The sequence below is a fragment of the Xiphophorus maculatus genome, chromosome 1 (genome assembly GCF_002775205.1).
Source record: "Xiphophorus maculatus strain JP 163 A chromosome 1, X_maculatus-5.0-male, whole genome shotgun sequence".
NCBI classification, from domain to species: domain Eukaryota; kingdom Metazoa; phylum Chordata; class Actinopteri; order Cyprinodontiformes; family Poeciliidae; genus Xiphophorus; species Xiphophorus maculatus.
This window is the reverse complement of record NC_036443.1, coordinates 31,275,328-31,297,417: the sequence shown is the minus strand read 5'-3', so window position 1 is coordinate 31,297,417 and position 22,090 is coordinate 31,275,328. Positions and strand designations below refer to the sequence as shown.

At 47.1% G+C, this 22,090-nt stretch overlaps 1 protein-coding gene across 1 annotated transcript; it reads right to left on the bottom strand.

Moving 5' to 3' along the window:
- Window positions 1–238: 238 nt before the first annotated feature.
- On the bottom strand, window positions 239–19,094 carry LOC102227699 (myosin-7B-like). Its single transcript, XM_023334692.1, has 45 exons — window positions 18,995–19,094; window positions 17,918–18,021; window positions 16,725–16,868; window positions 16,492–16,648; window positions 16,113–16,140; window positions 15,865–15,958; window positions 15,688–15,780; window positions 15,540–15,603; window positions 15,272–15,370; window positions 14,621–14,724; window positions 14,398–14,536; window positions 13,525–13,643; window positions 13,305–13,454; window positions 12,133–12,303; window positions 11,881–12,060; window positions 10,478–10,610; window positions 10,292–10,380; window positions 9,740–9,827; window positions 9,361–9,478; window positions 8,523–8,646; window positions 8,323–8,459; window positions 7,986–8,156; window positions 7,824–7,908; window positions 7,420–7,662; window positions 7,181–7,357; window positions 6,684–6,829; window positions 6,521–6,611; window positions 6,289–6,446; window positions 5,778–6,009; window positions 5,575–5,701; window positions 4,868–4,986; window positions 4,567–4,763; window positions 4,031–4,214; window positions 3,789–3,954; window positions 3,408–3,532; window positions 3,217–3,332; window positions 2,363–2,549; window positions 2,085–2,294; window positions 1,884–2,009; window positions 1,710–1,800; window positions 1,352–1,431; window positions 941–1,045; window positions 764–859; window positions 431–574; window positions 239–355 (listed from the first exon to the last, which is right to left on the bottom strand). Exons 1-45 carry the CDS (start codon window positions 19,092–19,094, stop codon window positions 344–346), a joined length of 5,823 nt encoding a protein of 1,940 aa, XP_023190460.1. The 3' UTR covers window positions 239–343.
- Window positions 19,095–22,090: the final 2,996 nt, after the last annotated feature.

Sequence of the window (22,090 nt, the reverse complement as noted above, 5' to 3'; positions counted from 1 at the left end):
AATATCTAGTTATGAGTTGGCTAAATATTTAGCCTGTAGCCAAACATTTACTTTGGAGCGAAGTAGTTTAATTTATTCAGAAAGCTAAATATTATTTTGGAAATCAAACATTTATTTTGACATTGTGACATTCATAAGTTAATGTATAACATGATGAAATGATGACTGAACCTCATGTCAGGATAAATAAACCCAATCAGCAGCAGGAGCCCTGAAGAAAGAAAACCAACCAAACTGGTAAAACTGCGATAATTAAGGTTTATTACAGAAAAACTAAGAGCAAAAGGAAACCGAACCAAAGCAGAGAGAAAACAGCGACCCGGTCCCAGGAGGAACCTCCGCCTCAGTCGCTCATCTGCAGAAAAACAAACGTTTCTGTTAGTAACTAATAATCGGATGTGAACCGCAGAGCGGACCGGGCCGGACCCACCAGAACCACCGCGCCGCTGTGTTCGCGGGTCCGGAGCCGCAGCTTGTTGACGGCCGTCTCGGCGATGTCTGCTCTCTCCTCAGCACCGTCCAGGTCCTGTTGGATTTTTCTGAAACGGACGCTGGTGTTGCTCACCTGCTCCTCCTGGCGGACAGATGGGGGTATGACACCAAATGAACCCACCGGATGGAGACGTTAAAACAAAAGTTTTACTCTGTTTGCTTTACTCTGATCTACAGATAACCTTTGACCCTTCCTGTGATGCAGCTCTTTGCGTTTTTCAGGCTGCTGATGTTTCAGAATAAAAGCGCTCTGAGCGTTCCAGACACTCACTGCGGTCTCAGCTTGTCTCTTGTAGCTCTTGGCTTTGGCCTGAAGCTTCTCGATCAGTTCCTGCATCCTCAGCAGAGTCTTCCTGTCCTCCTCCGACTGCAGGACACAGAACCAATGAAGCAGCGGCCCAACAGAACCAGAACCAGAGCAGCAGCGGCCGGCGGCGGCGGCTCAGACCTGCAGCGACAGCTCCTTCGCTCTCCTCTCAGAGCGACGAAGGCTCTTCTGAAACTCCTCGCTCCTCTTCCTCTCCTCCAGCAGCTCCAGCTGAAGCTCCCTGACCTGCAAACAGCAGAAACTGATACAGGCTCTGGAACAATACATTCTTTTATGTAACCATTATTTTGTTACATCAAAGGGTTTTTGTAAAAAAAAAAATTTATCAAGCTCAATTTGCTAAAGAAATGAAAAGTGGAACATTTTGGGGTTTGGAAACTTAAGGACATTAATGTGTGTTTGGGTTCTGAAGCTACAAGCAGAAGCTTCTCGTTCTCAGGAGGTTGTTTGGTTTGGGTTCAGCCCGGATCCCCCAGAATCCCTCTGGGTTTAGCGGATCAGAACCGACAGCCCGGCAGAACTTCTCCTCACTCTGGTCTCCAGCTTGTGGAGCTGCTTCCTCCCTCCTCTCTGGGCCGCCTGCTCCGCCTCGTCCAGCTTCACCTGCAGGTCTGACAGAGCATCACAGCTATTACTAATTCAGTTACAAGTTTATGAGATGAAAGAATTTAACTTTAATATTCTGTGGTTAAATTAATGAAAACATGTTTTAATTCCTTCTCATTCCCCAGCATCAACATTAATACTTTTTATCACTCATATTTACAGCACAATGCATTCTGGGTAACCAGCCAAACAGAGGTTCCTGTTTCCTGGTAGATCTAACATTTGTCTGGTCAGAGGAGGTGACCGGACTCCGTCAGGGTGGTGATCCGGCCCGGGTCCAGACCTTTCACTGTGGCCTCCATGTTCCTCTTCATCCGCTCCAGCAGGCTGCTGCTGTCCTGCTCCTTCTTCAGCTCCTCGGCCATCAGAGCCGCCTGCAGGAACAGCCACCTTCAGCAACCAAAGCATCAAACGCTTTGACCGAGCGCGGGGTTAGGGGTCAGGGGTCAGGACTGACGTCAGTGACGGCCTTCTTGGCCTTCTCTCCGGCGCTGCGGCTCTCCTGCACGGCCTCGTCCACCTCTCCGGTCAGCAGAGACAGGTCCGTCTCCAGCTTCCTCTTCTGGTTCAGCAGAGCCGCGTTCTGGAACGCAGGAAGCCTCGGGTCAAAGTCTGGATGTCGGCAGCGGCAAGGGTCAGAGGTCGCCTGCGGCCATACCTGAGTGCTGAGCAGGCCGACTCTCTCTGCCGCCTCCAGCATTTCGTTTTCACACGTCTTTCGGACGCGGTCGGTCTGTTCCAGCGCCGCTCTCAGCTCCTCCTCTTCTGCCGCCATCAGCGCACCGCGGCGTTCCGACAGAACCAGCTGCTCCTGCAGCTGATTGGCTGCCTGGACTTTATCCTCCAGCTCCGCCTGCTGCTCTTTGACCTGCAGCAGAACCAAGTGATGGGAACTGACCCATATGTGCCGGTGACCGCCTGATCGGGAGGGATTACCTGTGTCTGCAGGTGTCTGATGATCCTCTGGCTCTCAGCCGCCTGCCGGTTGGCGTGCGCCAACTGGACCTCCATCTCGTTCAGGTCCGACTCCATCTTCTTCTTCAGACGAACCGCCTCGCTGCGACTGCGGCTCTCGGCCTCCAGGCTGGCCTGCGCGCCGTCCAGAGAGCGCTGGTGGTTCCGCCTGGAGTCAGAGTCGAGAGACTTCCTGTCTGAATCGGCTCAGGGGGAAAAGACCAGGGCAGAGGAGCGACTGAAGGCACGTTTAGAGAAACTCTGGACATGCTGCCGTTTCCTCTGACCAGCTGAGACTCTGGTTGGGTCGTCAGTGAGGCAGAGGAAACAATTCAACACCTTGAACTGGTTCTGCCACAGTCCACCTAAACCAGAACCGTCTCATTTGCAGATCCCTGTTTTCTGAAAGCAGCTCAGCAGTAGCAGCAGCTGACAGCAGAGGTCCAGGACTCTGAGGACACGAGTTCTGGACCTGGACCAGATCCAGAGACTGACCTGAACTACAGATTTAATTTTCTCATGCTCACTGCCTCATGCTGTGTGCAGAACTTTCACCATCTTCACATGCAGTTCATCCTCACAGCATTTTAAAGTCTGGCTAATCGAGAAACTTAAATGTTTCTCTAAACTTCAGGAGTTTTCATGTTGACTTTTCTGATCCAGATTTCGCTGGAATGATGGATGGACTCAGACAGTCCATGGATGATCCGTCCAATCCTCACCCAGCTCATTGTCAGACCTCCTCTGCCTTTGGGTTCTCTTTCATTTCAGAACCGATCTGTGCCACCAGATGCAGTTTGAATGTTTCTGATTGGCTGCTTTAAGGCGTCAGGTACCTGAGCGTATCCATCTCTTCGTCCTTCTCTGCAATCTTTCGCTCGATCTCGTTCCGAATCTGCTGCAGCTCCATCTGGAATCTCAGGTTCTTGCTCTCCTCGTGTTCCAGCGTTCCCTGGTTGGAGGGGGAACCGGTCCAGTCAACCGGTCCGGTGAGTTCACAGGTACCTGGACTGAGGAGGAGTCTTACCTCTGCCTCTTCCAGAGCAGCTCTGATGTCACTCTTCTCCATATGGAGGATCTTCTTCGTTCTCTCCAGCTCATGGATGGTTTTCCCTTCTTCTCCAATCTGGTTGGTCAACTCGAGGATTTCCTCTGGGAAAAGGCAGAAATGAGGGATGTTTGGTTCTGGTAGGAAGACGTTTCTCTGATTCTCTTGTCCTGAACTCTAAACGTCCCCACATGCTCAGGCCCGCCGGACACGTCAACAAACGGCTCAGCAGTGAGTGGACAGGACTAACAGTAAGGTGTGTGTCTGTATCGATAGTCAAACATCATATTTAATCGTCCATCTCTTCTCTAAACGTTTGGCTCTGATCAGACCCGGTCCAGTAGACCAGGGTCTTGGTACCTTGGAGGTTTTTGTTTTCCCGTTTGACCGTCTCCAGATGATCCAGAGCCTCTTCATAGCTGCTCCTCAGTTTGAACAGCTCTGTGCTCAGACTGCGAGACTCTCTCTGGGACGCCTCCAGCTCCGCCTGACCCTCCTCCTCCTTCAGCTTCCAGTCGCTCAGCAGCTGCGTCACACGTCACACACAGGTCCACTTTCCACCTCTACAGCTTGTTGAGTCGGGTTTCTGTTTCTGGACCAACCTTGTCAAAGTTTCGCTGCTTCTTGTCCAGAGCCAGAGCGGCGGCGTTGGAGCGCAGCAGTTCAGCCGCCAGGTCGTCGACCTCGGCCTGCAGACGCTGCTTGGTTTTCTCCAGTGAGGAGCTCTTAGCCTGAGCCGCCTCGGTGGCTTCCTCCGCACTCTGCAGTTTCACAACTAACTTCTTCCTGCAAACATCAGAACAGAACCCTGAGACGTACAGCACAGGGTTCTGGGTTTCAACCTCTTGCGCCACAGGGAGGAACCCGCAGCCAGCTGGGTCCAGGCTGTGTGAGCGACGGGCTGAAGGCCGGTCCAGGTTTTACCTGGGACCAGTTCTGTAGAGAAACGTTGGTTGTTCCACTAGAACCCTCAGTGATGTAAAAACTGAGATCACAGAAACACCACCAACATATAGAAACCATCCCTCTCACCCCAACGAAACAGAATCTCTCATCAGCTAAGTGAACATGTCTAAGCTTCAGAACCTGGACGCTTTGGGCCGGTTGGGTCGGAGTGGAACCATCAGTGTCTTCTTACTTTGCCTCTTCCAGCTCCTCTATCTTCAGCACAGCTTCTGTCTCATACTTGGCTCTCCACTGGAGCGCCTGGCCGTTGGCTTGAGACAAGGCCTTCTGCAGCTGGGCTTTGGCTTCCTGCTCCTCCTCCAGCTGCTCCTTCAGCAGGCTGCAGTCGTGACGGGACGCCTGGACAGCGTGAGCCAGAGCAACCCGGGCCTTCAGCAGACATGCAGACATGGTGAGAGACTCAGCAAACATCTTTCTAGATTGTTGTCTCCACTTAAAGCGCAGAACTTTGCATGGGATGGGTTCAGTGTTACCTTGCTGTCTTCCTCCAGTTGCTTCTTCAGATTCTCAGTGTCTTGGCTAAGGCTAGCCTTGAAGCGCTGCAGCTGACCAATCAGGGCGTCCCGCTCCTCTAAACGGCGGCTATACTCAGCTGAGAACAGAACAGGAATGATCTGATTATCAGTCTGACCGTTTCTTTGTGTCCTTCAGGACAGAAAGTTTCCACAGACTCAGCTGTTCTCGGTTTTAGTCAGCAGTGCTGCTGTTGCTTCTGTCATCGATCTGATGCAGATGACATTCAGCTGTTTCCACCAGATGACCAAACAATCTCAGATCAACACTTATTCTTCTAACCTCCATCTTTCTGTGGGAAACATTTGTTCCCTGAAAGCATCAGGTCTGTATCTGATGCAACATGCTAACATCACGACTTTCTTCTCCTGACCAGAGCAGGAAGTGGCAGCAGGTCTGGTCTCGTGTCTCTGCTGTCCTGATCTCTAAAGCAGCAGCAGGTAGACTCGCCCAAACTGCCAGTAATGGTTCCACAGTGACAGAACGATGCTGAACGCTTTGGAAGGACAGGAGTCTGTCTGGTTCTGTGGAGAACCAGAACCTGGAGCCCTCAGAAACCTGACTAATGTTTACTCCAGGACCCAGTGGGCTTTAGCCTGAGTTTAATGTTCACCATCATTGATGATGGCTGTTTGGTCATTCATTCATTCCATCCTGTGTGTTTTACCAGTTTGGGTCAGAGCTCGGGCTTTCTGAGCAGAAACCTCAGCCAGCTGCCTCTGCAGCTCGTCCGCTCTGCTCCGGCTTTCATTCAGCTGGTCCTCAATCACCCGGCACATCTTCTCCACTGTCGCCTGCATCAGAGGAGCATCAGTCAGAATTACCTGCAGGCAGCAGAACCAAACCAGCCACGTTAAAGTTCTGGTTCACCTTGGCTCGGCTGAGCTGCTCCACGCTGACGGCCAGGTCGTCGGCCTCCAGTCGGATCTCGGTCTTTTCCTTCTCCAGTTTCTGTTTGACTCTCTGCAGAGCGTCGATCTGTTCGCTGAGCTCCGCCACCGAGTCCGAGTGCTTCCTCCTCAGACTGGCCGCTACGGCCTCGTGGTGAAGCCCCGCCTCCTCCAGCTCCCGCCGCATCTTTTGCAAGTCCGCCTCTCGCTTCCTGTTGAGCAAATTAACTAAAGTTACTGGAAACAGACTGAGCAGGTTTAGTTTTAGCCCCTTTATCCTGTGACTGCTGTACATCTTTAAGACCCTGAGACACAGGAAGCTGCTGCAGTTGAGCTTCCTGGCCTCCATCTTCCCTGATGCCTCGTCTAACCGATGATGCTCTAACTGGACCTGGTGCTGCATTCTGTCCCTTCAGAAGCGTTCCTGGATCCTTCGGGTTGTTTATGATTGAGCAGTGGGTTTTCCTGTCATCACTCTGGAGGTGAACTACCTGCTTAGAGCCACCTGAGCCGCTGAAGCTCCTCCTGCCTCCTCCAGCTTCTCTCCCAGCTGCTCCAGCTCCGTGGCGATGTCGTTCCTCTGACGTTCGGCTTTGACGCGACACGCCCGCTCCGCCTCCAGCGCCTCCTCCAGCTCCTCGATTCGGGTCTGCAGGAGCAGCCGAACCACTGAAGCATCCAGGATCAGAGGAAGATCCGGAAACCTTCGGTTCTGTGACCCACCTGCAGCTCCTTCATCTTCTTCTGAAGCTGATCACTCAGAGTCTGCTGGTCCTCCAGCCTCTCATGGAACTGAACCAACTCAGAGTCTTTCCTTTGGAGCAGAAAAGTGGAATCACAAACATTAGTTTTTGCCTGGTTACTTTTAGCGAAAGGCTGATCTTACTTCTTCAGTCTGTCCTCTAGATTTTCCTTTTGGTTCTCCAGGTCCTTCACTGAGTCCATGCAGAGCTTCAGGTCGCCCTCCAGCTTCTTCTTCGCTCTCTCCAGGTCACACCGAGTCTTCTTCTCCAGCTCCAGGGAGGTTTCAACCTGCAGAGAGGATATGACATCACAGCGTCCCGTAGATGAACCACAAACTGTTTAGATGAGCAGGAACCTTTTCCTGCCATCTGGAACTGGTTGGTTTGGCTAAAGTTTAGAGCCTTTAATTTCACCAAAACTGGAGTTTTTCTGAATAAACTCTAAACTGACGTGTTTGGCTGTTCTGTAAACTTTCACTTGAATAAAGTGAATAAACTTTAGCTTGTTAATATTAGCTTCTACTAAATACCATATTGGTTTGTTGCGTTAGCATTAGCTGGTCTGATTAGTGACTTAGGTTTGGAACAGTTAGCCTGCTGGTTAGCGCTGTCCAAAGCTGCCCAGTTGAACTTTTCTTACGTTATCCACTTGCTGCTCCAGACGGGCTTTGACCTTGGCCAGCATGTTGACCTTGTCCTCCTGAGCCTGAAGGTCGATCAGCACCTGCTGGTGAGCCTCCAGCAGAGCAGCTTTCTCTCTGCTCAGAGACGCGATGGATTCGTCCAGGACGACCATCTCGTTGGTCAGATTCTTCACCTGCAGGGAGCGGAGAGGTTCAGCCTGCAGCAGCAGCAGCGAAACGCTGCGAGGCGCCGCACCTTGTTCTCCACTCCGTGCCGCTCCTTCTCCACTCTGGCCAGCGTCATCTCCAGGTCGTCCACGTCTCTCTTCAGGGACAGCACCTCGTCCTCCAGGTGACGCTTCTTGGACGTCAGGCTGGCGCTCGCCTCCTCTTCGTCCTCCAAACGCTCCTGCATCTCCTTCAGCTTGGACTCCAGAGAGATTTTGGACTGGATCAGCTGGTTGCAGCGATCCTCTGCGTCCATCAGGTTGTCCTGCTCCTGATAAGGAAGATTAAAAACTAGACTCTTAATATTTTAAATGAGATTGTTTCTGTTTTGTTGGCTCCGACCCAAACGGCCCCGAAGATCTTTAAAGTGTTTTATGGTCTAAAGAAGGAAGAAAGATTTGGAGGTGAAACTGAAGGCTCAGTGTTTCTTACAGCTTGCAGCTGCAGAGCCAGATCCTTCTTCTCTTGGACCAGAACCACCTGCCGCTGCTCGGCGTCCTGCCGCTTGACCTCTGACCTGATGAAGAAAAGCCCAGCAGTCAGAGAACTCAGGAGAACGTTCTGCAAATGTTTCATTCTAACATGGAAGCCGACCGTTCAAACGCTTCCTTCAACTTGGCGAAGTCGTCCTTCAGAGCGGCCAGCTCCTTCTCCACCTGGGCGCTCTTCAGCAGGGGGCGGAGCTTATAGAAGAGCATCATCCACGGCCAGGTGCGCACCGAGAAGAAGGCCCTGAGGTTGAACTGGATCACCGTGGAGGCGTCCCTGACAGGAAGAACCACAGACATCCGGCTTCACAGTCCGGTCCGGGTTTTACCAGAACCGCCTGAGTTGGAGTAAAAACCTGGATCTTCTACACATGAATGATTGAACATTGTTCTCCAACATGGCTGCTGCAGGAAACAGGAAGACTGATGGCGGCCATATTGACCTCTTCAGCTTCAGCTCCTGAAGTTCCATCCTCATCAGTTTCCCCCGGCACTTGGCCTGAACCGTGGTGATGATGTGGGACAGACGGCTGTCCCTCATGTCCTCCAGCTGTCCCAGCAAACCCGCCTTAAAGAAAACCTGAGGAGGACAAATTACTGAATCATTCGTTTGGGTCAAACTGGGACTGAGTTGGTTTTCTACCTTTGTGTGTCCGAACTTATACTGGTTGTGGTCGATGTCCAGGGATCCCAGCAGCTTCTCTGCAGCCTTCCTGCTGTCCATGTACGAGTCCTCCGGGATCGCAGACGGGTTCAGGATCCGATACCTGACAGGAAAACCACGAGTCAGGAGAATCCCAGAGCCGAAGGTGAAACCTGAGCGATGCATCGTCCTTCAGTTCATCAGCATGAAAAAGATTCAGCTAATAAATGTTAGAGATTAAACCAAAAACATGTTTAAATCCATGTTTAGTCCCGTCACAGTAAGGAATAAATCAATTCATCGCCTGAGAAATGAAAACAAACGCAATAATTTCATTTTGCATGATTTATTGGATGATAACTTCTTCAGTCTGATGTTTTGGTCCGAGTTCGTCCTTTTATTAAAGGATCATTTTGTTTCCAGAGATTTCATCTGTTTTGTTTGGATATTTAAAATGTCTTCAGTTCCAAATGTTTATCAGTTTTTAAATGTGTTCTTACATTATTATGCCATTATTACCATCATGTTACTGAAAATGGTCTCAAAACAACAATATATTGTTTATCGGAATAACTTCTGGGGCATTTTATCCCATGTTGCCATGGTAACAGGGAGGCCATTTTAACGGGTTATTTGCCAGTTTTATGACATAACGTCATCATCCACTGACATTCGTGGTTCAGAGTCGAGTGAAAAAGTGAAAAGGTCAAAGTTCAAAGAAGAAAACCCTTCTGAGAGCCTGGGGGGCTTTAAAGATGGCCGCTACGTCCAGATCACAGGGGACCGGCTCTGACCTTTGACCCAGAGTTCCTGTGTCGGGTTAAAGTTCGGGACTCACCGCTGTTTAAATTCGGCGTAAGCGATTCGGTTGGGAAAGCCTTTCCGGCAAATCCGGATCCCCTCCAGGACTCCGTTACACCTGAGCTGGTGGAGCACCAGGAAGGGATCCATCACACCTGGGAGACACACACCGGTCCCCTCAGCAGGAGGCGCACACACACACACACACACACACACACACACACACACACACACACACACACACACACACACACACACACACACCCGTCCAAACGACCAACGCACGTTCACCAGGAAGACCAAGTACCCAGAGTCATTTCAAGAACATCATCAAACCTGCCGACTGGTTTCCCTGGTTACTGGTTTCCCTGGTTACTGGTTTCTCTGGTTACTGGGTTACCTGGTTACCGGGTTACCTGGACTCTTGGTCTCGTTTGGGATGATGCAGCGAACAAAGTGAGGCTGAGTGCTGCGGAGGTTGGCCATCAGCTTGTTCAGGTTTTCCTGCCGTTAAGCAGAGAGAAGGAAACTTTACGCCGTGCGTAAATACGACTTCCTGGTTGGCGCAGGACTCAAGTCGTCGGAAGACGACTTCAGGAGACGGACGGACGTCTCCTGATGGATCTCAGATGTCTTTGTCCCTCACAGTAAGGCTGAAACTGAAGACACAGATCCTCTCATGTCTCATTAAACATTCGTTTTCCTCCAGAGGGAAGGAGAATTCAGACTCCATTTTGTTTTTTATATATTCTGTCATCATCCGTCTCCTCATGATAATGAATGAGGAACCTGTAAACTATCTTGTGATTTTGTCATTAAAAGAATGTCAGTGATATCTCAGCACATTTTCCCAACAATATGAAAAGAATCAGATAAAATGCGACAAAGACTGAACGTTTCATCATGAATGACCCCGTTGGTCCGTTCATCTCCTCAGTTGTAGCTTTTCTCACGCCGTTCTGACTCACCTTGTGCAGCTGTGAAACCGTCTGGAAAGAAGCAGCCTTCCTCTTCCTGTGCTTGGTCTCCCCCTTGTGGTCACCAGCTGACACTGCGGCTAACAGGACAAGGGACTGTTTGTTGCTGCCGGTTGTTGCCGGTTGCTGCCGGTTGTTGCCGGTTGCTGGCGGTTTGTGAGTTCGGTGCTGCCATACCTGTCTCAGAGCAGACGTAGTTCTCAAAAAGCCCGGCCATCAGCTTGTTGGAGGATTTCTGGAACAGAGCGACCACCGTCTCATTCAGAGGATCTCTGTTCTTATCCAGCCAACCGGTGATGTTGTAGGGAACCTGCAGGCAACGCAGCAGGAGTCAGGGCAACCAGGGGCCGAGCATCCAACCATACATCCAACCAACCAGCCAGAGGCCAAGCATCCAACCATACATCCAACCAGCCAGAGGCCAAGCATCCAACCATACATCCAACCAACCAGCCAGAGGCCGAGCATCCAACCATACATCCAACCAACCAGCCAGAGGCCAAGCATCCAACCATACATCCAACCAACCAGCCAGAGGCCAAGCATCCAACCATACATCCAACCAGCCAGAGGCCGAGCATCCAACCATACATCCAACCAACCAGCCAGAGGCCGAGCATCCAACCATACATCCAACCAACCAGCCAGAGGCCGAGCATCCAACCATACATTCAACCATACATCCAACCAACCAGCCAGAGGCCAAGCATCCAACCATACATCCAACCAACCAGCCAGAGGCCGAGCATCCAACCATACATCCAACCAACCAGCCAGAGGCCAAGCATCCAACCATACATCCAACCAACCAGCCAGAGGCCGAGCATCCAACCATACATCCAACCAACCAGCCAGAGGCCGAGCATCCAACCATACATCCAACCAACCAGCCAGAGGCCGAGCATCCAACCATACATTCAACCATACATCCAACCAACCAGCCAGAGGCCAAGCATCCAACCATACATCCAACCAACCAGCCAGAGGCCGAGCATCCAACCATACATTCAACCATACATCCAACCAACCAGCCAGAGGCCAAGCATCCAACCATACATCCAACCAACCAGCCAGAGGCCAAGCATCCAACCAACCATCCATCCAACCAACCATCCAACCATACATCCAACAAATCAACTAACCAACCAACCAGGGGCCGAGCATTCAACCATACATCCAACCAACCAGCCAGAGGCCAAGCATCCAACCATACATCCAACCAACCAGCCAGAGGCCGAGCATCCAACCATACATTCAACCATACATCCAACCAACCAGCCAGAGGCCAAGCATCCAACCAACCATCCATCCAACCAACCAGAGGCCAAGCATCCAACCATACATCCATCCAACCAACCATCCAACCATACATCCAACAAATCAACTAACCAACCAACCAGGGGCCGAGCATCCAACCATACATCCAACCAACCAGCCAGAGGCCGAGCATCCAACCATACATACAACCATCCATCCATCCTCCCATGCCTTCAGACAGCCTCAGGTGGAATAGCTACCAGGAGGCCCAGTTCTGGGTCTGAAGTGATACCAACTGGACCAGAACAGAACCAGGTACCCACCACTCCCGCGTAGTGAACCAGCTCAAAGTGGGTCTCGTATTTGCGCTTCTTGTCGGGCCGTGGGCGCTGGAAGTTGGGGGATTTCCCCAGGTGGTGGTCGAACAGTTTGGTTTTCAAGCTGTGGTCCGTGGCCTTGGGGAACATGCACTCCTCCTCCATGATGGACAGGATTCCCATTGGCTTCACACACAGACAGCAGCAGTTCAGTGTTTGCATGTAGACTCTCCTCCTCCAGGCGACCAGCAGACTCACCCTCTCAATGAGGTCGATGCAGGCCTGCAGGTCCAGACCGAAGTCTATGAAGGTCCACTCTATCCCCTCGGTCTTGTACTCCTCCTGCTCCAGGATGAACATGTGGTGGTTGAAATACTGCTGCAGCTTCTCGTTGGTGAAGTTGATGCACAGCTGTTCGAAGCTGTTGAGCTGCAGGAGAAGGAGACATGATGGATCTGAGGAGCGTTTACCAGCAGGAGTCCAACAGGAACCCTGTCTTTAGCAGTGGGACGCACTCTTCTGCTGATGCGCTAGTTCCGTTGCTAATTTTTTTGGTTAGCATTGTTGCTAACATTGAAAACGTTTAGCGCACTTAGCTTTCCTAGCGCTGCCTTCCAAAGCACTAATTTACTGGATTGTTTTGCAAACTTTCAGTTGAATAAAGATCAACGTCTGTTTTGATTTTTAGCTGTTAAGAATATTTAAGAAGTTAGCTGTTTATATTCATGCTCTTATTCTGAAGTCTGTTTATACAGCAGGCCAGTTTCCCCACATTCTCCACCCATGGTGCAGTGCAGCAGATGATATGTGTTTTGTACCCAGAATCCATTGCTGTAGAAGTACAGTAAATGTCTAAAATGTACTGGTGTGATGCGTGCTAACAGAGTTAGCGAAACCCAATAACTACAAACTGAAGGTCTGTTCCACAGAATGTGTTGTATAACGAATCTGATTCTGTTGAGAGTAATTTACATGGTGGATATCAACATGGCTGAAGTTAGCATTTTAACACATTAGCTTCTGCTAATTACCATGTAGGTTAATGTTAGCGGAACTGATGTTTATGACTAGTGATTCAGGGTTAGCGCAGTTAGCGGTGCCTACCACTGAGGGAGGGTATCAACCCTTTAGCATTAGCTTCTGCTAATTAACATATTGGTATAGCATCTGAACGGAACTGATGTTTATAATAATGTGCAGCTAACTATTTAGCTAACCACTGGTCTTTACTAAACACTGTGTTCACATGTCAGTTGGACCTCCTGACAGTTTTAGGAGCAAACTCAGATTCGTTGGCTCCTTTGGTGCAGATCAGGTTCAGAAAAACTTCAGTTTCTTTAAATCAAACTAAATCTGCTAATTCTGCTTTGATTTTCTAAGTTCAGACATTAAAACCTGAAAACATGATCCTTTAAATGTTTCTTCTTTACCTCAAAGATCTCGAACCCAGCGATGTCGAGGACTCCGATGAAGTACTGACGAGGCAGAGCGGTGTACAAAGACGAGTTGATCCGCCCCACCAGCCACTTGAACATTCGGTCGTACGTGGCTTTGGACAGAGCTGCCACCGCGTAGTTCACCTGGACACAAACATCCTCCGGTCATTTTAAATCCACTTCACCGCGGATCTGGGCCGGATCTGCTGATCACCTGCTCCACTGTCTGCCCTTTCACTATGAACTCGTTTCCAACTTTGACTCTGGGGTTCAGGAGTCCTTTCAGCAGCTCCGAGGAGCTGATGCCCATCAGGTACGCCGCCTTGTCAGCACCTGGAAACACGAGACAGACCCAGAAAGATCCAGGAAGGAAATCACTTCATATGAAGCTTCTAGTATTCATGGGTCCCAGAGATATCAGGGCTGAGGGATTGATCAAGGGTCTATGCTGTGGTTAGCAAGCTAAATATTTAGCTAGCAAGCTAAATATTTAGCTAGCAAGCTACATATTTAGTTAGCAAGCTACATATTTAGCTAGCAAGCTACATATTTAGTTAGCAAGCTACATATTTAGCTAGCAAGCTACATATTTAGCTAGCAAGCTGCATATTTAGTTAGCAAGCTACATATTTAGCTAGCAAGCTAAATATTTAGCTAGCAAGCTACATATTTAGCTAGCAAGCTACATATTTAGTTAGCAAGCTACATATTTAGCTAGCAAGCTACATATTTAGTTAGCAAGCTACATATTTAGTTAGCAAGCTACATATTTAGCTAGCAAGCTACATATTTAGTTAGCAAGCTACATATTTTCTTTACAGGTAAATATTTAGCAACAAACTAATTATTTAGCTTACAAAGTAAATAAATATTTATTTTAATGGTAAATATTTAGTTTAGACATAACAATTTTAAGATTTTGTTTGTAAACTAAATGTGTAGTTGTGGCTAAGTGTTTATTTTAGAGGTAAATATTTAGTCTGTAACTAAATATTTAGTATGCAGGTAAATATTTAGACTTTAGTTTTAATCTGAATATTTAGTTTGTGGCTCCCTGTGTCTGCTGAAGGAAACCAACATGTCTTACTTTCTGTCCCATCGGCTTCAGCCTGCTCTTCTCTCTGCTTCTTCTTGAACTTCATGTTCCCAAAGTGCATAATGGCTCCAACGAGTTTGTAGCAGCCGAGCTTCTCCTCCGCAGTGAATCCCAGAGTGTCCATGGCGCGCTGCCGCAGACAGACAGGAACCACAGATTATCCCCCAGCAGGGGGCAGACAGGAGGCGGGTCGGGGGTCACCAAGGTCGCCTACGTCAGTGAGACTCAGCTCCTCGCCGTCGTTGACGCCCTCCACCGTGGTAACGCCCTGGGAGCAAAAGTGGTAGTCGTAGGGGTTGGTGGTCACCAGCAGCAGGTCTGCAACACATCGACCGAAAAATCAGGTCCAGACAGCAGGGGGCGCCACATCTACAACAGGTAAAATCAAGTCCAAACAGCAGGGGGCGCCACATCTACAACAGGTAAAATCAAGTCCAAACAGCAGGGGGCGCCACATCTACAACAGGTAAAATCAGGTCCAGACAGCAGGGGGCGCCACATGTAAACAGTAAAACATGCTGAGCTAACATGATAACAAGACTTTAAAATGTTTTTTTAAATGCTTCATGTTGATAGTAAAGAAATCTGACAGAAGGACCAGATATGAAAACTTTACTGAAGAAGAATTTATATAAATACAAACAGGAGAGTTTTTGTTTAGACAAACTGATATTATTGTCATTTGCGTTTGATTTTCTTTAAGATTTAATCAGATTATTATTATTATTATTAAAATGATTCAGTTTATTTTTCAGTTCTCGGTCCTGCAGGGTTTTCCGGGTCTGTGCAGGTCGTTCTCTCTGTCTGTGTTTCAACCTGATTTATTCCAGCTGTTTGATGATGTCATCGCGGTGGGCGTGGTTACCTTGCAGCTCTGGCTTGTGATTGGACAGGATCTGGTAGTAGATGTGGTAGCTTCTCTCTCCTGGTTGCTGAAACACGACTCTGGATTTTTCCAGGAGATCTGGAGGAAAAACACAATCAGGCTGATCTTTCTGCTGTCAGTTCTTTGTGCAAATTTCAAAGTTGTTGGAAATTGCAAAGAAAATCAGTTTTTCATAAAATAATCATTAAACTTGTTGCCTTGAAGCTCTGGACGTCCTGAAGAGTTTAGATAAAATAATTCGACTCACAGATGTTGATGTCGGCAGACGCCAGCCTCCCAGTTGGACCAAAATGGATCCTGATGAACTTTCCCTGAAATGTCCAATCAGATTCAGTCACAGGCTGAGCAGTCCCTCCCCCTCTGGAGATACTGGCCAATCAGATCACGGCACTCACAAAGCGGGACGAGTTGTCGTTCCGGATCGTTTTGGCGTTTCCAAACGCCTCCATGGCCGGGTTGGCTTCGATGATCTGGTCCTCCAGGGAGCGCTGGACAGAACCAGAACCAGAGTCCAAACGTTACCAGAACCAGAACCAGAGTCCAAACGTTACCAGAACCAGAACCAGTCTTACTCCTCTCTTGACGTTCTCTCCCAGCGCCGCCACGGTGGCGAAGTACTGGATCACTCTCTTGGTGTTGACGGTTTTTCCGGCTCCAGACTCTCCGCTGGATCAGAACCGGCCCGGTCCAGAGAGAGAATCAGAGCAGCTGGATTTATTTATTCACTGACACCAAAATGTCCCAACATGGTTTCAACGAACATGTAAAAATATGTACAAACTGCAGCTTTATGTAATAATTGTTATTTTTTCGGACTTACGTGATGAGCATCGACTGGTTCTCTCGATCTGTGGAGGGAAGTTAAACCCGGAATGACCAAATCTGAAGAACCTGGAGCTAAAAACTAAATTTCTGACCTCAGACTTTATTTACTTTCCAAACTAAATATTTAGCTTGATAACAAAGAGCTTTGTTTGTTTGGAGCCAAATATTTACCTGGCTAACTAAATTGAGCTTAATGCTTAATTTGCTAACCTAGTTTAATTTTGAGCTAAATATTGAGCTTTCTAACTAAATATTTAGTTTCAACCCGAATTACTGCAGTTGATGTTTGAGTAACTTTGCAGACGGCGCCTCCAGCTGAGGTTGTTCCTGACTTCCTGCCTGGCTGCGGTCAGTCTCCGCTCACAGCGACTCACTCTTCAGCAGGTCGCTGTAGGCGTTGTCAGCGATGGCGTAGATGTGGGGAGGCGTGTCCACTCGGCGCCTCCCTTTGTAAGCCGTAACCACTGGCGACGAGTAAACCGGCAGCCATTTGTAGGGATTGACCGCCACGCAGAACAGGCCGGAGTACGTCTGCGGCACAGAGAGATGCAGATGAGAGGAAGTGGTTTCCTGAGGTCCGGCTCCAGAAGCTTCCTGTGATACTTGCATAGATGATCCACATGCTGTAGCGCCTCCGGAGGTTGAAGAGAACCGACGCCTCGTTCAGGTGCGTCAGCAACGCCATGTCCTCCAGCATGTCGAACTTCGGCGGGTTCATCGGCTGCAGGTCGATTTCTTTAACCATCAGGAACTGAAACACAGCAGATCGTCAGGATGGCTGGGTCTGCCGCCGTGAGACCCTCAGCAGGACCGGGTCCAGGACCAGGACCAATACCAGGACCGGGTCCAGGACCAGGTCCAGATCCAGGTTCAGGGCCAGGACCACGACCAATACCAGGACCAGATCCAGGTCCAGGACCAGATCCAGGACCAGATCCAGGTCCAGGACCTTAGTGTTTGAGTTGGGTGTTGTTGAGGTAGAATATTTTGTTGTTATCATTTAGATGAGCTTTTGCCCATTACATAGATAAGCAACATGCCTATATTGGTTATTATATAGCAGGTGCTTGGATTGATCTTGTTAGCAGAAATTCTGCATATCGGGTCGGTTTCAGACTGTAGTGTTTAAATCACACAAACTAAATAATCAATCCTGTGCTGCTGGACATTCATATTTAAATCAGGAAAATCTGATTCTTTAAAGATTTTTTTGACCTTTGACCTTGTGAGATAAAAACAGAATCACTTTGACTTAAAGCTGCAGTAATGAACTTTTATTAAAAAATGTTTTTCTCCTATTTGTTAAAACTGTCAGCATGTGGTGATAATCTGTGAAAACATCAACAATATTATTACCACCAATCCCTCCAAAAACAACCAATCAGAGCCAGTAGGAAGGGCTTAGTGCTGCCAATCATTCTTGTGAATGTGTAGCTAATTGTTATTAGTGGCTACGCTAACTATCTTTAGCGTTCACAACATTCACTGCTGATGGGGAGAAGGTGTAGCACAGGGGAGAGTGAGGCGGGTCAGGGTGAACGGCACGCACACGGGCTGATTGACAGCGCTAAGACCGGCCTCCTGGCTCTGATTGGTTGTTTGCAGTTAGCATCCGGTGAACGAAGAAGAGCTCAAATTTTTTTCTGTTTCATATTAAACTGTTACAACATGGTGACAGTTTCTACAAATTTATAAAAAGATTATTCTTTATAAAAGTTTTAAGCACCCAAGCTTAGTTTTCCCTAAATAATACTAAGTATTAAGCTAGCTGGGCTAACTGAAGCGTAGCGGTTAGCTAACCCGTCCGTCTCTGGTCTCCACCGTGGTTTTGTCTCCGTTCAGCTCTCTGACCTCCACTTCGATGTACGCTTCAGCTTCATCCGGCAGCCAAACGCGCTTCGTCCCTGGAAGAGTTTAGATCTGCATGCATCAGATACCAGGCAAAACATTATGACCACTGGCAGGGCAAGTGGTCATAATGTCCCTCAGGCAAAAACATATGACTGGTTATGTGTTTTTACATTTAGAGCATCAGATATTCTCCAGAGGCATGTAGACCATTTCTAAAGTTACTCAGTTAAATATGAGCAGCAATAATTTGGGTTGTTTTCTGTCATAAGACTAAAAAATGGCGGTTTATATTTGTTAATCAAGTTATTCATTTATGTTTAAATGTCACACTTAAAAACTAAATATTTCGCTAAACATTTAGTTCACAGACTAAATGTTAGACAAATATTTAGTTAATTAGAAGCAAAGTGTTTATTTAGCTAAATATTTAGCTTGCTCAACAAATATTATTTATTTGGTGAGAAGTTTATATAAAGATTAGTGAGACCCAGGTCTGTTTGTGGTCCACTTATTGGCAAGTGAATTAGCATATTAGCTAACTATTTAGCTTGCTAACTAAATATTTAGTTTAAAACTGTTACATTTATAAATGAATGATTAACATGATGAAAACATGACTGAATAATGAAGACGGTTCATCTTCTCTCATGACAGACTGAACAACCCAAATTATTGCTGTTAATGTTTGACTGAGTAAATTTACAACCAGCAGCTCAAAGAGAACAATCTGCTGGATTTGAATTTTATTTTTATCAGGACAGAAAACTATTAGGAATAATTACAGATCGCTGAGTATTTTCCACCTCCTGTTCTCATGCATTTGACAATAGCAGGAGACAAAACCGTTAAACTTGCAGAAAAAGTTTGGGTTCATCGTTTAACTTTAAATTCTCCAGATTTTGATCAAATCCAGGATCTGCAGGAAGCTGTGGACAGACGAGTTGACGAGTCCTGCTGACCCGGTGTCACGTCCCACATCGGGACTGTGGTCATAATGTTCTGCCTGATGCATGCGGATGTGTTTACCGTCGAAGGCCTGGGCCCTGGCAGCCAGCTGCTCCAGGTTGGACAGGCGCAGATAACGAGCAGCTTCTCCAAACTCCTTCATGTCCAGGAAACGAGACATCTGAGGACACGGAGACACGAAGTCCAACAAGTTCTGAACTCAAGTTTCTGACTCTAGTTTGAGTCCAGATGTTTAGAAATGTCACAAAAAACAAAAACATGAAAATAAAGGTAAAGGAAAACAATGAAAATATAACATAAATCAGTTACTTTTGTCTTTATTTTCAAAAATTTTAATTTATTGATAATTATGAAAGTAAACAAAATATATGTAAATGTATAAAAACTTACCTATATTTTAAATTATAATCACTCACTAAACCGAGTAGACATCAGTTCTTTGTGTGAATACGTCATTGTTCAGATTTATTGTTTCCCAGTGGTAGAAACGGCTAGCATAAACGTTAGCTACACTGCGTTAGCTACATTAGTTCTGCTAATGCTAAAGGGCTACACCAACACAGTGATTAGTGGAAGCTAATGCTAAAGCGCTGAGATGCTAACATCAGCCATGTTTACACTGACCAAAGTGCAGCCATCAACGCTTTTTATAAACTACTAACTGTGTGTATCTGATGCATGTGGAGGACCAGAGCGCCCTCTGGTGGTCGCTTCAGTTCTATTTTCTTTCCTTTTTTTCATGGAGATATTTCAGAACCGGGCCTGTCGGGTTTGGTGAAGTAAAAACTGAATCAGGATGAAGTTTAACTTGTTTTCAGGAAATATTAAACCTTTTCTCACATTTGTGATGAAATGGAAACAGTAACGATTCGGTCCAAAGATTCGGCTCTTCGCCAAGTCCTGCATCTTCTCCAGAGCTTTCAGAATAAAAGCCTGAGTATTTTACCAGAGTCCCTCTTCACCAGCAGGCGGTGAGTCCTGGGGGCCGGACCCGGAGCGGAGCGGCGGTCTGGGCGGGTCCGGTTTCCGTCTGAGCTCATCAAGCCTGGCGGTAAACTCAGCTGATCCTCACAGCAGCTGCTGGAGGTTTGACTGACACTCACAGACTCCTGCTGTGCTGCAGGTTCCTCACTAGAGGGCGATGTTGCTTTATTTACTCATCATGCAGTTATTCCAGATTTTTGCACATATAAGACAGTAAATATTTTTTCTTTGTCACAAAAAAGAAAAAAACTTAATTTTGAAAATCTTTTTTATCTAATAAATAGAATTTATCTCAGAGATTATTTCAGATAAATCTGTTTACATCATCTTAAAAATGAATTCAATAAGTCAAATATTAACAAATAAAAAAGCAAAGAAAACTGTCAGCAGTTCTGTTTCTGACTGGAAAATATTATTTGGAAATTTACAGACTAACAGCAATTATTCGGGTTTTTAACTAATCATAAGAATATATGATGTTATTTTTTTGACCACATTATTTATTACTTTATTAATTGCACCGTTTCAAATGAAATATTTAATAAGCAAGCTAGCTAAATGTTTAGGTTGGAGCTAAATATTTAGTTAATAAGCTTATTTAGTTAGCGATATTTAGCTTAGCTAATTTTAACCATGTTGAGCTAAATATTTCTAACTAAATATTTAGGTGCTAAGCTCAATATTTGTTTTGAAGCTAAATATTACTTTCTAAGCATTTAGCTGCAAATTTACCAAGATAAATATTTAGTGAACCAACTAAATATTTTGGTTGAACTAAATATTGCTAAGTTAGAAACTAAATATTTAGGTTGCCAACTAAATATTTATTTTCAAGCCAATCGTCCCTAACTAAATATTTAGCTAGAAATATTTAGCTTAGCTAGCTCCAATGTAACTGTATTGTCAGTTCACTGTAAAGAACAGATTTTTGTTTTTTCCCCTCTACACCAGCATGATGAGCAGCCGCCGGGGCTGCTGGGTAACGTAGTGCAGCAGGCTGTTCCTACCTTGCCGGTCTGAAGCTCTGCAGCGTTTCCTCTCTGAGGGTTGAAGTCGGTTCGGTTGTTCGGCTTTAAAAGCTCCCAGCATGTGACCGCCTCCGCTACGGCTCACTGGGAGAACTGGTCTGACTGGGCGGCCATATAAGGTCAGACCTCCACCTGCTTCCTGCTCTTCCTTCATCCGGTTGCGCTGGAACCAAATCCAGACTTCTCCTCTGTCCTGATCAGCCAAATGGAAACTTTTACCAGGAAATGATCATAAATCCATTTTAGTTTCTAGATTTGTCAACATTTTAATGTTTTAATCCTTAAATAAATAAATGAAGAATTAAAAATGGTTTTATTTGATATAAACATACGTTTAGAGAAACTTTCTGATTAATTCGAACATTTTTGATCTTTTGAAAGATTCAGTTTAGGATGAAATTATTGGTTGAATAAAAACTGAAACATTATTAATTTGAACTTGCTGCTGAATGAAACTCTGAGTTATTTTTACCCAGCCTGGGTAGAGCTGATCCCCGCCGGCTTCTGCAGCGGCAGACAGAAAATCCGGCTGGTTTCAGGGGGTTGTCGGTGCAAACCCAGGATTATTCTGGGATTTCTCCTGTGGACGTTTGGCAGACATCTGGAGCCTGAGGATGATGAATGAGAGGATGAAGAGCGGAGGCTCAGCGGGTCTGGTGTGTGGCTCATATGCTACACAGATCCCAGTAATCCCAGTCCCAGCGCTGCGGTCCCATCAGCTGTCCCAGCGCTCCGTCCGTCAGCGGCTGGACAGAGGACAGAGGACAGGCATCGCACCGTCTGACATTTTCCCCCCGTTTTGTCACCATTCCTCTCTAACTCCTGCTGATTCTCTGTAATCCCTGGGAAAGTCGCAGTAAAACCAGGAGAGACACAAACAGCTGCAGCTCAGACACAAACGCTGCTGAAGCTGCACTGCTGCAGCAGAGGAAGCTGCTGCAGTTTGCATCAGTTTCTGCAGCTTCTGAACCAAAACGGCTTTAGACTCAATCTGGGAGGAAGATCTGAGACATGAAAACGTCTGAGTTAACCTCTGGGTCTGGAATTAATTCATCACAATTTAGAACAAAATCAACAGTTCAAACCTCCTTACTGCTAAATGATCCAATAAATAATCCGAGACGCACCGATCCGGTACCAGAGG